At 62.0% G+C, this 13,287-nt stretch overlaps 3 protein-coding genes across 4 annotated transcripts in view; 1 reads left to right on the top strand and 2 right to left on the bottom strand.

Annotated features, from left to right (window-relative positions):
* Nucleotides 1-1,752, bottom strand: part of CHLRE_16g655283v5 (uncharacterized protein) — a 2,020-nt gene extending 268 nt beyond the window's left edge. Inside the window, exons 1-2 of the mRNA XM_043070879.1 lie at nucleotides 1,416-1,752; nucleotides 17-1,010 (exon numbers count right to left, since the gene is read on the bottom strand). Of these exons, the coding sequence (XP_042915521.1) occupies nucleotides 17-1,010; nucleotides 1,416-1,481 (1,060 nt within the window). The 5' untranslated portion in view covers nucleotides 1,482-1,752. The remainder of the gene's footprint in view (nucleotides 1-16; nucleotides 1,011-1,415) is intronic.
* A 1,580-nt stretch (nucleotides 1,753-3,332) lies between these two features.
* On the top strand, nucleotides 3,333-6,058 carry CHLRE_16g655250v5 (uncharacterized protein). The gene is made up of 4 exons (XM_043070878.1): nucleotides 3,333-4,427; nucleotides 4,762-5,031; nucleotides 5,350-5,477; nucleotides 5,675-6,058. The coding sequence occupies exons 1-4, from the start codon at nucleotides 3,465-3,467 to the stop codon at nucleotides 5,853-5,855; spliced, it is 1,542 nt and encodes a 513-aa protein (XP_042915520.1). The 5' UTR covers nucleotides 3,333-3,464; the 3' UTR covers nucleotides 5,856-6,058.
* A 20-nt stretch (nucleotides 6,059-6,078) lies between these two features.
* Nucleotides 6,079-12,702, bottom strand: CHLRE_16g655200v5 (uncharacterized protein). Of its 2 annotated transcripts, XM_001698149.2 has the most exons (19): nucleotides 12,161-12,702; nucleotides 12,018-12,047; nucleotides 11,581-11,632; nucleotides 11,419-11,483; nucleotides 11,214-11,289; nucleotides 10,905-11,045; nucleotides 10,687-10,712; nucleotides 10,426-10,537; nucleotides 10,113-10,232; nucleotides 9,855-9,941; nucleotides 9,688-9,757; nucleotides 9,223-9,385; nucleotides 8,907-8,996; nucleotides 8,620-8,711; nucleotides 8,304-8,433; nucleotides 7,928-8,098; nucleotides 7,610-7,729; nucleotides 7,247-7,380; nucleotides 6,079-7,046 (listed from the first exon to the last, which is right to left on the bottom strand). In XM_001698149.2, exons 2-19 carry the CDS (start codon nucleotides 12,018-12,020, stop codon nucleotides 6,860-6,862), a joined length of 1,839 nt encoding a protein of 612 aa, XP_001698201.2. In that variant the 5' UTR covers nucleotides 12,021-12,047; nucleotides 12,161-12,702; the 3' UTR covers nucleotides 6,079-6,859. The 2 variants fall into 2 exon arrangements, with proteins under 2 accessions (XP_001698201.2, XP_001698200.1); XM_001698148.2 differs by lacking the exons at nucleotides 12,018-12,047; nucleotides 12,161-12,702 and having other exon boundaries at nucleotides 11,581-11,752.
* Between the last annotated feature and the right edge of the window lie 585 nt (nucleotides 12,703-13,287).

Raw genomic sequence — 13,287 nt, 5'->3', positions numbered from 1 at the left:
TGCTGCGGCGCCTCACTGCCTGCGGCCGCCGCAACCGAGAGCAGGCTGCAACTGCTGGCGGTGCGGCTGGTGCGGGCGCTGTCCGGCACGGCGCAGCAGCACGAGCTAAGCGGCGAGTCAGGCGCGTCCTCCCGCTCAGTGACGACGGCCTCCTCCTGCTCCTCCTCGGCCGCCGCCAGCACGCACTCCCCCTCGGCCTCTGCTTCCGCCATCGCCGCCATCTCCTCTGCCATCCAGGGCGACAGCGAGGCGAGGTAGGCGCCGAAATCGCCGTCCTCCTCCTCCTCAACTTCATCCGCCCAGCGGCGGCCGCTGGGGTTGCCGCTGGTGCCGCTGGCAGCTGCCGCCGCCGCCGCCGCCTGCTCCGCCAGGCCCTCCTTCATCCAGTCGGCGAGCGACCCAAGGTCGAGCTCCTCCTCCGCCTCCTCATGAGCCTCAACCTCGTCCGCCCAGCTACTGCTCGCGCCACCGCTGCTGCTAATGCTGGTGCGAGGGGCAATACTGCTGCTGCTGCTGCTGCCGCCAGACTCTGACGCTGCCGCGGGCGCGGCCGCCGCGGCTTCCGCCTGCTGCTGCTCGGCCGCGGCCAGCTCCGCCAGTCCCTGCTTCACCCAGGGCGTCTGCTCAAAGAGGTCGCTCAGGTCGAGTCCGTCAGCCTCGTCCTCATCCTCATCGCCCCATCGCGGCGAGGTCGAGATGTGGGCGACGGTGGAGGTAGAGATGGAGCTTGCAGCGGTGGCGGGCTTGGTCGGGGCAACGAGCTTCGGTGCCTTGGGCAGGCCGGGCGGCTTCTGCGGGCGCCAGTGGTTGTCATAGGCATGGCAAAGCTGGCAGGGGGCGCTCCTGCAGCCAGCAGATAAGCTGGCATAGCACCAGCGCATGCAGGACTTGTGGGGGAAGCAGCAGGCGCTGGGGGCGGGCTCCTGCTGCTCCTGCTGGTGGGCGTTGGCGTAGGGCTCACTCTCATCAGAGCCGTGGCCTTGGCTGCGGGGCGTGTGGCGCCAGGCGTCCTGTGCGAGCGAGATCGGGGGGAAAGGATAGATGGGGGCGGACAAGCCGTGAGTGCACGGGACGAGGACAAGGCTCGGGGCGCAGAGAGCGGGAGGGGGTCGAGGAGGTGCGGGCTGGAGGTCGGGGGCTCAGGCAAAAAAGTCGGGCGCACCGGAAAGGCACGCGCTTTCGGTCAAAGCTGTTGACCGACCGCATTTTACGAGACAATACATGCAGCAATAGTATGCAGCTAGTGTGGCCGCAGCAGAGCAAGGAGGGCCGAGGAAGCGAGCGCACTACTGGTCCGAAACTTGCAACGCTATCTAGCCCGCATCAGAAGCCTAATGTTTTGCATGTGGTATCTGATACCTATTGCAGCTGCTCGAGGCTTTAAATGGCCCTGCCCGAACAAGAATGGTGCTCACCTGCAACGGTCGGCTCGGCTCAAAGTCAAGCCCCGGTGCATTTGCGCTTGACCGTGATGTGACCATAGTAGCTCTTGACCGCACCAAGCACTCTCGGCGTGCAGAACTCGATCGTGCTGCTAGCGCAACTCTTTCGCTTGATGGAGTCTCCCCGCTGTGCCCGGGACGGATTCGCGCTAGAAGCTGCTAATCCGTGTCAGTGGTGGTACTTGCTACAGATATCAGGCGCATGCGGTGAGAATCGAGAGTGGTCGCGAAGAGCCCTAGAAATGCTCTTCTTTTTGCCGTCGATAAATCGTTGCTGAGTAGTAATCGTCAGAGCTGTTTGCGAGATGTCTTTGCGTCTGTTGAATGTGCAAAATGAGCACAGCTCGATGGCTTTTATCCGGTGATGGGGACAGGGGCTCGGCGCCCATGCAGGCGACACGCGCCCAATCCCGAGCCTCCCTCCTCGCCTTAACCTTGTTCCTGGACCTGCGCCATCCGTGTCCCGCTGTTCAATTCCCTCGTTTCATACCTTTCCCTGCGTAGGCCGGTTACCCCTGATCCCGCCGCCGAGCAGGCCGAGGTTGACGGCTGTGGAAGTTGGCGTAGGTTGGCGGTGATCCAGCGGGGTGGATGCCGATGTGCAATACCGGGTACGCGGCGGCAAACGTCAGGATCTAGCAAATTTGCTGCTAAACCTGTTTTTGGGCTGAGCCCCCCCAGCGCAGCGTTCCAGGGGGGGGCGAACGTCCTGTCCGGGCGAACGTCCGGGCGAACGTCCTCCGCGTCCGGGCGAACGTGCGTCGGCAAAACATAGCATACTGGGGCAAACCGCGACTGCTAGTATTAGTATTTGTTAATGTATATTGCATGTAAATAGGTGGCAGGGAAAATTCGGGCGGAGCGAGAAGTGCCTTCGCGCGTCCATGGACAAATGACTTTCGCGAGGTCGCGAGGAAAGCATACGGTGCCCGCTGATATGCAGTCTCTAAGGCAAACTATGTTGGCGGCAAGCAAAGCGGGGAAGTATATCGAAACTTCTGAGCGACTTGCTGAACCATGCCTGCCGACGCGCCAGAATGCCGAGGAGCCCCGAGGTCGCCCCCGCCCCGCGCCTAGCCCTTTGAGCGTAGGCGCCGGGGAGGTGTTGAGTATGGCAGGAGGCGAAAGAAATGCGTGGGGTGTTTGGGAACGTGACATGGCACGCATGCGTGGCGCGGGAAATCCCGCACGGCCCCAACCCGAGTGTCCCAGTCGATGCGCCTGCGCGTCGTAGTGGCATGGAGGCTCTGACGGGGCGCTACACGCCTATTAACTCCCAAGCGTACGGGGGCTCAGCCCATTTTCCAGCTGTACAAAGCTGACACCCCTTGTCCAGCTGTACAAAGCTGACACCCCTTGTTGTAGAGGCCCCAAAGCGTAGGTGAGGTAGGCGCACGGCGATGACACGGCATGCGGCCAGTGGAACTGCATTTCAATTACAGCCCGCCCAAGCGAGGTTGGTGCCTTGCCATGCTGGGGGGCCACGTACACAATCACCACCACCATCGATGATTGCCGTGGTTAGCTAGTAGGCGTCCCTTGACTCCATGTGTCCCGCTAGCCGTGAGAGTGTGCGGGGTGTATGGCATTCATTGTCGCCAGCAACAGACGAAACACAACAAGCATGTAACTCCAATGTTGGTGGGCTCAGTCGATGGACGGCATTCAGTTTTGCTCAACGGCAACGGGGCGAAGCACCGTGCGCAAGGAGCGCACACGCAGGTTCCCCGAACAACGCAGTGCACGGGCTTTGGGGCTTGCAAGGCGCGCCTAGTCACCCGCCGCACCAGGGGCGGCAAGGTGTGTTTGGCAAGTGCATCTTGACCACATATGCGGCACTCAGGTTGCCCAGGCGCTCATGCCTCAAAGAGTCTGGTCCTATCCCATGTCCACGGTTCTTTCAGCCACGCACCGCTGATGACGCGGGTCAGACGGCGCCGGGGTGTGCGATCGCCTTGCTTTTGTCTGCTTCCAAGGTCGTCATTTCCTCGCTCCATTGTCAAAAGCCACTTGCCGCTCAGAATGGCTGCTGCTCAGGAACCCAAGCTTAAATGCGCGGCGGCGCGGCGACTGCCGGTGCCGCCTCTGCTGTTGCTGCTACTCGCCTTACTCGCCGGCTGCTGCATTGCTCCTCACGCAGCCGCAGCTCGCGGCGACTGGGCGGTGGCAGGCCACTGGCATAAACTCAAGCGGGTCAGCGAGCAATTCGCTGCTTCGTCCAGCTCCGGCGCCGTTGGTGGTGCGCTGGCTCAGCCGCCGCTGACCCGGGGGCCACCTGCGGGAGGAGCCTTGGGCGGTGTGGCCGCCGCCGGTTCCCTGCTGGGGTGCAGCAGCGGCGGCGACACCCTCGCGCTTCAGGCGGCGTCGCATTGGCGGTCGGCGTTTCGCCGCGCGCTGCTGCAGCTGCCGGCGTTCGGGGTCAACTTCGGCCCCACGGGAGGCGGCGTGAGCTTCGGTGGTGGAAATGCGGGTGGGGGCGCGGGGACGGGTGGAGGTGGAAGCGGCGGCGCTGGTGGTGGTGGTGGTGGTGGCGGCGGGGGACCGCTGGGCCCGGGCCTCGGTATCGGAGTCGGTATCGGCGGCGGCGGCGGGAACGCGGCAGCAGGCGGCGCACAGGCTGCCGGTGGCGTGCCTTCCTTCTTCCCCTTCGGACCCGGCAGCGGCGGCGGCGGCGGAGGCCAGCAGCAGACTCAGCCGCAGAACAGTGGCGGCGGCGGCACTTCTGCTGACAACAGCAGCAACAACAACAGGGATGGCAGCATCGCTGAAAATGGAAAAGGCAACAAGGATAAGGACAAGGACAAGGACAGGCCTGCTGGCCCCAATGGCAACAACGGTTTGGGCAACGACCGCCGGAACGCGGCACTGGCAGCCATCCGCGCGGCGGGCGGCGGCAACGACGGAAGCATTCGGGCGGCGGGGCAGCAGCTGGTGCAGGTGGCGCAGCAGGGCGGGGCACAGGACTCCGGTCAGGCGCTGCTGCAGGTGCGTGAGTGCGTGGATTGGGGCTTGGGGGCATGCCCGGTGGTGGGCGGGGGCTGGCGGCAGGCGATGCGTGGGCAGGGCACGCACAGGGCCCCTGCGGGCGGGGCGGGTCTCTACCATGCTGCAGGGTGCAGGGTGCAGGTGCAGGCACATGCGCGCTCGTTATTGCCCCACATCTGACCCAGTCTCACGGTCATCCTGCAGCCGATCGACCGCCATATCCACCAGCCACCACGCACCACCGCCACCACGCAAACCATGAACACCCACCAGCAGCATCTCGCTCCAAATCCGTTCGACCCTCTTTCCTTGTGCGTGTAATTAAACACGTCAGGTTCTGGGCGCTGGCAACATCGGCGCCGTGGCGGCAACCGCCGTGGCGGCGGCCGTGGTGGACGTCACCGCCGCCGCCTCGTCGCTGGCAGCCGCCGCCGTGGGCGCGGTGTCGGGCGGCCAGGTACAGCAGTTCGCACAGGCGCAGGCACAGGCGTTCGCAGACGCGCAGGCTCGCGGCAGTGTAAATGCCTTCGCGCTGGCCACGGGTTGGGCTATCAGCCAGGGCGGCGGCTCGGCGGTGCAGGCCTACGGCGCCTCCTTTGCAGCGGTGCGTGGGTCGGTCGGGCGAGACGGTAGGGGCGCGTATGAGTAGAATTGCACCAGCACGCGGCCGTTGAGCACAGGGGAGCGGGGGCCATCCAGCACCGCCGCCGCTGCTGCACACCGACGATGCACTTATACCCCAAAAAAGCAAACCTCCATGCTGCATGGGAGCGGGGCGGCTTTCGCGCTTGCCCATCAAATGAAGCCATCTGCTACACCGCCGCCTCCGCCCGCTCGACCCGGGCGCTGCGGGCCCCGCCACCTGCACTGGGCCCACTCATTAAATGTGCTGGGGCGCCTCCGTCTATCACAAAACACACAGGCCTCGGCTCAGGGCGGCAGCTCCGAGAGCGGCCTGGCGGAGGCGAGTGCGGTGGCCTTCTGTCAGGGCGGTGACGTGGCGAGCGCATACGCCGAGTCCTATGCCGTCGCCATCAATATTGACCGCAGGTGGGTGCCCTATGCCGGCGTGAAACGGTCGTGCCCGGTACAGAAGTGCACCCCACTCTCCACCCTGCCACTCCCTGCAACTCCACCTCCTCTTTCTCCCAGTCCTTCCCGCATGCCTCGCTGGGCACGACGCTTTGGTTCTCCCTCTCCCACTTCTCCGCCGCCTCCCATCTATATATCCCCCGCCATGGCTGTAGGGGCTGTGTGACGCTGTCCACTGCCAGCGCCCGCGCCGTGGCCGTGTGCGGCGGCAGTCAGTTCGCGTCATACGCCCAGGCGGAGGCGGTCAGCCGCGTGCTGAGCACCTGCGGCCTACTGGAGCAGTATGTGACAGGAGGTGCCGCTAGCGCCATCGCAGGCAGCAGCGGTGGTAGGTAGTGGCTGGGAGCACCCCTGGCTGGAAGGTGTATGATGAGCTGGGGCGTAGTTGGCGGCACTGGCGGGGAGCAGGGGCCCTTATTGCAGGGGAGCAGGAGACCCGTGATGGATAGTTACTGGGTTCACAGATGCGTGCGGTCCTGGCGGTCTGCGTGGGGGCAGGGCCCAGCAGGTAGGGCTACGCTACGAAGCAACAAGGGTTTGGGTGTGCGCTCGCAGGGCAGCAGACGCATTGTTACAGCGGCATTGTTTGTGTTGTAGTAGATAGAAATGTTGGCAGGGATTGCAGGAACGAGGGGATAGGACGGAGTGTACCGCATACAAGGACCTGGGTGCGGGGCACCCTTGCTTGGCAGGACTGTCCCTTCTTGTCATGGCGCATGTATGCAAGGATTGCCAAATGTGCAATAGTCAACGCATCCTAAATTGTAATGGCTAGTCACACGATTCCGCTTGAAAGAGCACGCGCTCAACAAACACAGCTCCCTCAAAGAGTGGCACACCCGTCATAGACTGTACGCAGGACAACATGGTCAGCACGTTGTTCATACCCAACAGCACACCACCATTCACGGTCTTTGCAACGGCAGCCAGACAGCGGGGCAACCTGCACCCGCATTAGCTCCATCCGCTCGGTCACAGCAGGCAATCCCTGCTACCTTAAGCATCTCTAATGCTGAAGAAAACAACAGAGGCCACGCACCTCAGGTAGGTCTGGCGCCGTACCGGCCAGTGCAGCCCTGCGCAATAGGTCCTCTGCTCTCCTCAATCGATATACACATGCTATCACCTGCTGTTCAGCGCTCGCCAAGCATCGCGGGAGCGGGGCTTGTCCATGTAAACCCACTACCCAACCCAGTCGATCACTGATGACACGCAATCCATCAAATTGATAGCATGCAACTGATGCAACCGCTTGTCAGGCCCACCAGACCAGCAGCGGCTGCCACAGTTGGTTCACCGAAGCCCCGAACCATACCACCACGGGCCGGGGTGGTTACTGTTTACTGGTTGGGCTGCACCTGGATGGTGGTGTCGGGGTAGGCGGCGCCGGCGGGCACGTAGGCGCGGCTGCTGCGGTTGAAGCCGGTGACGGTCACGGACTGGTTCAGGTAGGTGGCGATGGAGGTGTTGAGCTGCTGGCCCAGCTGGTAGGGGTCAACGTAGCCGATAGTCTTGGTGTTAAACATGCTGCGCGGAGAGGCGGATGGAGGATGGAAGAAATGTCAGGGGGCAGATTGATGCGAGGGAACGGCAGTTACGGCGAACGCAATGAGCTGCGCACGCGTGAGGTGCCGGCGACACGTGTGGATAACGCAATGAGCTAAGGCGTGAAGCTGTATGACAACGCGTTTCCCCCGCCCCGCTCCGTCCCGACCCCGTGCACCCACTTGGTCAACGTCTTGAGGTTGCTGTTGATGGAGGAGTTGAGGCCCTTGTCGAAGGCGGTGGGGAAGGTGGCGCCCACGGCGTAGTTGCTGACGTTCATCAGCTTGTTCAGGTTGGTGGCGGCGGCGCGCATCGTCTGCGTAACGTACAAACGCAGGGCGGGGCGGCAGCGTGGTGGGGCGGGGCGAGTTAGCATAGAATGCGCGAAGTGGCAGCAGGCAGGAGCGGCGACGGTAACCAGTGCCTCCACGGTCAAAAGCGACACCGGATGCGATTCTGGCCCCTGCTGTGGCTGGCGAGCACACATGTATCACAGATGCCCCGCCCCACCCTCACATACACACGCGCCGCACAGCGCCACTCACGTTCTGGTACACCGCAATGTCCTTGGCCATGGTGAGCGAGGGCGCGTAGGCGCCGTATGCGAACAGAGCGGCGCACAGGAAGCCGGCCACGATGAGGGTGAACACCCAGCCCAGAAGTTGCTGCAAGTACGTAAGTTTGGGGCGAGTTAGGGCAAGCAGGTTGCGAGCGGCGCGCAGCAGACAGGCAGGTAAAGAGGCGGTGGCGGCAGGAAACCGTACGCGCGTTTTGAGGTGCCCGTGAGTGAACCAGTTGAGATAAAACCCAACAGTCATGCGATCCATCTCTTCACCACAGCCTGCACATGCGAGCACATGCACCTTGGCCAGCAGCTTCCAGTTGACGCCGGTGCGGATGTTCTCCACCAGGCCCACGCCCAGCTCGCCGCCGGTGATGATCTGGGTGGTGGACACGGGCAGGCCGTACACGGAGGCGATAGAGATGGTGATGCCGGCGGCCAGCTCAGCGCAGTAGCCACGGGCGGGAGTCATCTGCGTTCATTCACCGAGCGAAGGGCGGCATGGGTGTTGTGATGTGGGTTGATTATATATGTGTAGCTTGAAGACTTCCTGGCAGGGGCGGGGCGCGCGGTGGGACGTCATCCGGCGGGCGTGCAGGCGCGTGGAGGTCAGGGGGAGCGAAGCCCTACGAGGGTGGCGTGCGGGAGAAGGCTGTTCACACGGACGCACCACGCACCTTAGCAAGGCCCACACCCAGAGTCTGGATGATGTTGTAGCCGTAGGTGGCCAGGCCGACCACAATACCGGCACCGCCCAGCGCCAGAACCCAGACGGGGGTCTCGCCGTTAGAGGACACATTCCAGAACCTGCATACATGCGTTGTGATTGCGGCGCGCGGCTTACGATATGATTCTGAGGTCGAAGGTGTTGAGAGCCCGCCTCAAACAACAGCAAGTCAAGCCTTTCCGACCGAAAACAGCACAGGCCCTGCGCGACAGCAGAGTGTTCCGCATGCACGCGTGCGCTGCGCGGCACGTGCGCCGCCTACTCACTTGTACACGTGCCAGATGCCGGAAAAGGGGCCGATGGCGTTGGCGACGTCGTTGGAACCGTGCGCGAACGACACGGCGCACGCGGAGAACACCTGTTGCGTCGGCAGTTCCAAATGATCAATCGGACCGACAGCAGCAAGCGAGCGAGAGCGAGCTTGTTGCTGGAGCTGTCTGACTTGTGGTCCCAACCGCAACAGGTACGGATCGCACAACGTGCGTAACCTGCTGCTTCTCAGGGCCGCGCTATCTAATCACGCGCTCCATCTCCACACCACGCGCACACTGACCTGCAGGTACTTGTAGACCTGCTCAGTCTCGGGCGAGAACACCTCAGCAGCAGCGTGCAGGTCGTGGAAGTCGCGGTCGGACTCCACTTTCTGTGCGTGTAGGTTACCAAGCGAGGGGGCAGGGGGGGCGGGGATGAGGTCGAGATAGGCAATGCGAGACATGGGGCAGCAGCCACCGCCAGCAGGGCAAGGCGTCTGGTTGGCGGCATGCGGTCGAGCGACGGTATATAGCAGGCGCGACATCACACAGCATTGTCTTCCTCTCCTCGGTCCATGCTGTACGAGCGTGTTAGTGTTGTTGCCGTGTAGGCCGTACCTCGTGGATATCCTGACGCAGGCCGTGGGTGGCGGCGCGTTTCAGCGAGTTGAACATTTGCATGGCCTTGGAGGCGTTGCCGTCCTCGGCGGCCTCGGCGCCGTCGTCGCTGGTCTTGGGCTTGCCGGTGTTGGCCTCCGCGTCCGCGGCCTTCTGCGCGGCCCTGTGTGTGTTCACAAGTGCACAGTGTACATGGGGCATTGAGTGGCTGCTAGTGTGGTGTGAGAGGTGTGGGTTTGCTGCTTGTCCAGAGCCACGCAGCCGGCGAAACCTCTGCACTGGCAGTCCTGCACCTTGCCCGAGCGAGCATACCGTCTGAACGCGTTTTCCACACACATGCACGCACGGTAACGCCCACCCAGCGGCCCACACAGCGGGCCACCATCACGACCACCACGTAGTGGCGATGCCACTGCCTCGTGTAACTGTTAAGCGACCACCACCACAAGCTACACCGAGACTCACTCCTCCATGTCGCGGGCGACCTTGCGGCGCAGCAGCCAGGTGCCCGGGATCACGGCCAGAGCAAATGCGCCTGTGGGCAGGTCATGTGTCAGTAACGGGGAGCGGGGCGGGCGGTATCCACGTAGATCCCAGTGGGAACCATTACGTATCGTATGTGTGTTGCTTACCGGCAGCCACCACCGCCGCCACCCAAGCCGACTTGTTCGGGCTCCACTTGGCAACGCTCTTCGCTCCCTTGTAGATGACAAAGAACACTGCGTGGTATGCAATAGCGGGCCACGTTCGAGTAGGTAATTGCTTGGCGTCGCACACAGGGGTCTTCCAAGTCTTGAGTTGCGGCCATGCCTGCCTAATGCAGCCCGCATCAGTGGGCGGCACTGCTCGCGACGCGGCGCGCAGCGCCATACAAGCTGAATGACTCGCACCGTTAATGAAGACGGTGAGGTACACCAGGACGGGGAAGACCCAGATGGCGAAGGTCGTGCTGCGCTCGCGGCGCAGCACGAAGATGCGGTTCAGGAAGAACAGGATGGACGAGGCAATGCCTGTGCGCATGTGTGCGAAGAAGTGGGGCATGCTAAGTTGGATGTATCAGTGCGCGAGGAGGCTCGAGGGTGGACTCAGGGTACAGCAGGTGCAGGCGCTATGGAGCGCCATATTGCAGGCGTGCAACCCTGCCTAGAACCCCCAACCTCAAGGGGCAGCGTACGCGCGGTGTCTGCGACAGCGCGTACTTACCAGCGGTGACGGGCGACACGAACCAGGAGCAAATGACCGGCACCAGGCCGTTGGAGTAGGGGAACTCTGGCTTATGGTCGTTCCACACAACGGCGCCCTTGCCGCCCCACACCTGTTGCGCCACGTCGATGCAGACGGTACGGCACGTTAGACGACACAGTCGTCGGTGTCCGTGTCTGATTGCCGGACCCACGCACATGTCATTTACAGATAGCGCCCTCGTGCGTAAACCATTCAGGCAGCTGACAAACACGCACTCACCAGCGCGAAGCCCATCACGGCACCAACTGCAGAAGAACACACGAAACAAGCCGAGTAGTGTTAGGAAAGCAAGCTACCGTGGGCTTGGAGTGCCTGTGCCCGTGCCCGAGACCGTGACAACCGCATACTAGCCCCCCTTTACAGCAGGGCTTGCATCCCTGCTCATGCGTCCAAGTCAGCTCTGTTAGGTGGTGGCACAATCCCGCTGACTCACTCACCGACGGCATGTGTAGTGGACACGGCCAGGCAGAAGTAGGTGGCGATGATCACCCAGGTGCCGGCGGCGATGAGGGAGCACATCATGCCGTACGCGAACAGCTCGGGGTTGTTCTGGAAGGCCGCGGGGCGGGCGATGGAGCCTGCATCGGGTTTGTGGTGGATGGGATGTGGGTCAGCTGGGACTCAAATGAAGAACTCGGAGGAACCCTGATTCGTGGTGGGGAATCGTGGCGCGCTTCAATCATGTCGTGCATGTCTTGAAGGGCTGGGCACGCGCAAAGGCAACCCATGCAGCCTGACGGCCCCACCTGCAATGGTTTTTGCAACCTCGCCGCCCAGGCCAATTGCACCAGCGAACTCGAAAATGGCGGCGATGCAGCAGGCCTGTGTATCAGGAACGTCATAGATGGGACTCAAACCTAGCCTTGCTGGCTGGTCCGCTCCTGGGCGAGCAGGCAGGTGCAGGGTGGGTTTGGAACCGGATAGGTGGCGCGGAGCCGGTATTGAACCTGCCTGAGCCAGAGTGAGGGTCTTGGCACCGACACTGGTTCCGAAAGAGTTGGCGACGTCATTGGCACCTGGGGAAAACAAGAAGCGGTGAGAACGTCAAGCCCCCGTCAAGCCGCGGCAGTCCTGCCGGCATGGCAAGCTCGAAATTCTCAATTGAAGGCTCACCAATGCCATAGGCCATGAAGAAGGCTGCCAGCGCGCCCACAATCACCAGCCACTGCGGGCATCACGCAAAGGGCCAAGCGCGAGAAAGTCATTTCAGTCGCAAATGTGCCAAGTTCGAGCGAAGACGACCGCTGCCTGTACCCTGGCCATGAAGTTGAGCTGGTCTTTACAGTATTTAGAAGCAGGAATGCAAATGACTGAATAAAAGGTTTTCGCAATTCGCAATTGCGGATCCGGCCCGACAGCCCGCCAGCCCGACGCAGCATTTCGTCAAACTCTAAACTTTCCCAGAAGCGTGAATACTGATATCCATTTGCAGGTCTTGCTAATGAGCAGATCGCCCCGGCAGCAGGACTCCGGCTCGAGTGCCGCCCCATGGACCCGTCACCATAGCCACAAAGCCGACAAACGCCCACAATTATACACCCATGCCTCACCATGTAGTCATCCCAGTTGTTTGGATACATCTGCAGAAATAGAATCAAAGCGGGCGAGCCGCGGGGGCCGGGAAGGTGCGTGAGCAGCCATCGCGGCTGGTAGGTCGCTCCGACCCCAACCTGCCGCGTTTGCACAACCTTACCTTGGCAGCGCGCCCTAGCGAGCAGAGGTCCGCAGTTGGATAGAAAGATTCAGTCGACGGAAGCGCGCCGGGGCCGAGGGCCTAGCGACGTCGGTGTGAAACGAGAGGGGCTGGAAACGCGAGGCAGGGGATGCGTGGCGATGCGTGCGAGCGTGTCACTTGCAATGTGCACAACAATGTGACATGGGGCGCGCTGGCTTAAATAATTTGTCGCACGCTGTGCGCATTGAACGGCGATTCGCTGAGTGAGGGATATGCGAGGAGCCCACACTGCTCGGTGTGGGCTGCGACGTCCTCCCCCACTCCTCTCACCCAACCCGCCCGACGATGGACAGCTCACGCGAACCCCCCAACTTCATGCGACCGCCATCGTAACCCCCGCGCGGAGTGCAAGCGAGTGCTACGTAGCTACTCGCGAAATCAATTCCGGCCTAGCAGCCACAAGTAGCAAGCAGGCGGGCGAGTGAGCAGGGTCGCAATGTGTTCGTATGTGCAGCTGCCTCGCGATTTTTCAACTTTTGAGGCGAAATGCAGCTATACTTTAATAGCTATAGTATATTAGCTACAGTACCTTAGCTGTCAACCAAAACCCCAACCTCCAAAACTCCAAAATTTGCCATACCATCGCGACCACACGGCAGCCTCACACGTGTGCAGTGCACCCACACCCACCCACACTGAAACCCCTCTCAACCCCCGTTTATTATTTACTAGCTATCGCTGACCAAATTGTTTTTGGGGCCCTGGCTTCGTCCACGGCTGTCGTCCCACATGTAACCTCTATCAGCTATCGCTGACCAAACCCCTTCCCCAACACCGCCCAAATCCGCCCAAAACCCCTAGCTCCCCAACCCCGAAACCAGCGGCCCCACACCCCGCCCAAGTCGGTCCCATGCCCCCAAACCCATATACTCACCTATTGCAGGTCCCGGAACTTGTAAGTGAGCGCCGATCTGCTCTCGCCATAACCTAACCTAGTAACTGGTTGCCCTGCACATGTAATGCGGAACTCGATATCAGAGTAGCACTTGAAGAACTCTGGTGTCACTGGGTGTCAGCACCAGCAAGTCCGTGGCCACTGGTTCCAGAGGACGCCAGGTCGTCTGGTCCTTCTTCTTGCCATTCCC

Source organism: Chlamydomonas reinhardtii, chromosome 16 (genome assembly GCF_000002595.2).
Source record: "Chlamydomonas reinhardtii strain CC-503 cw92 mt+ chromosome 16, whole genome shotgun sequence".
Taxonomy (NCBI): domain Eukaryota; kingdom Viridiplantae; phylum Chlorophyta; class Chlorophyceae; order Chlamydomonadales; family Chlamydomonadaceae; genus Chlamydomonas; species Chlamydomonas reinhardtii.
This window is presented reverse-complemented; position numbering and strand designations above follow the sequence as displayed.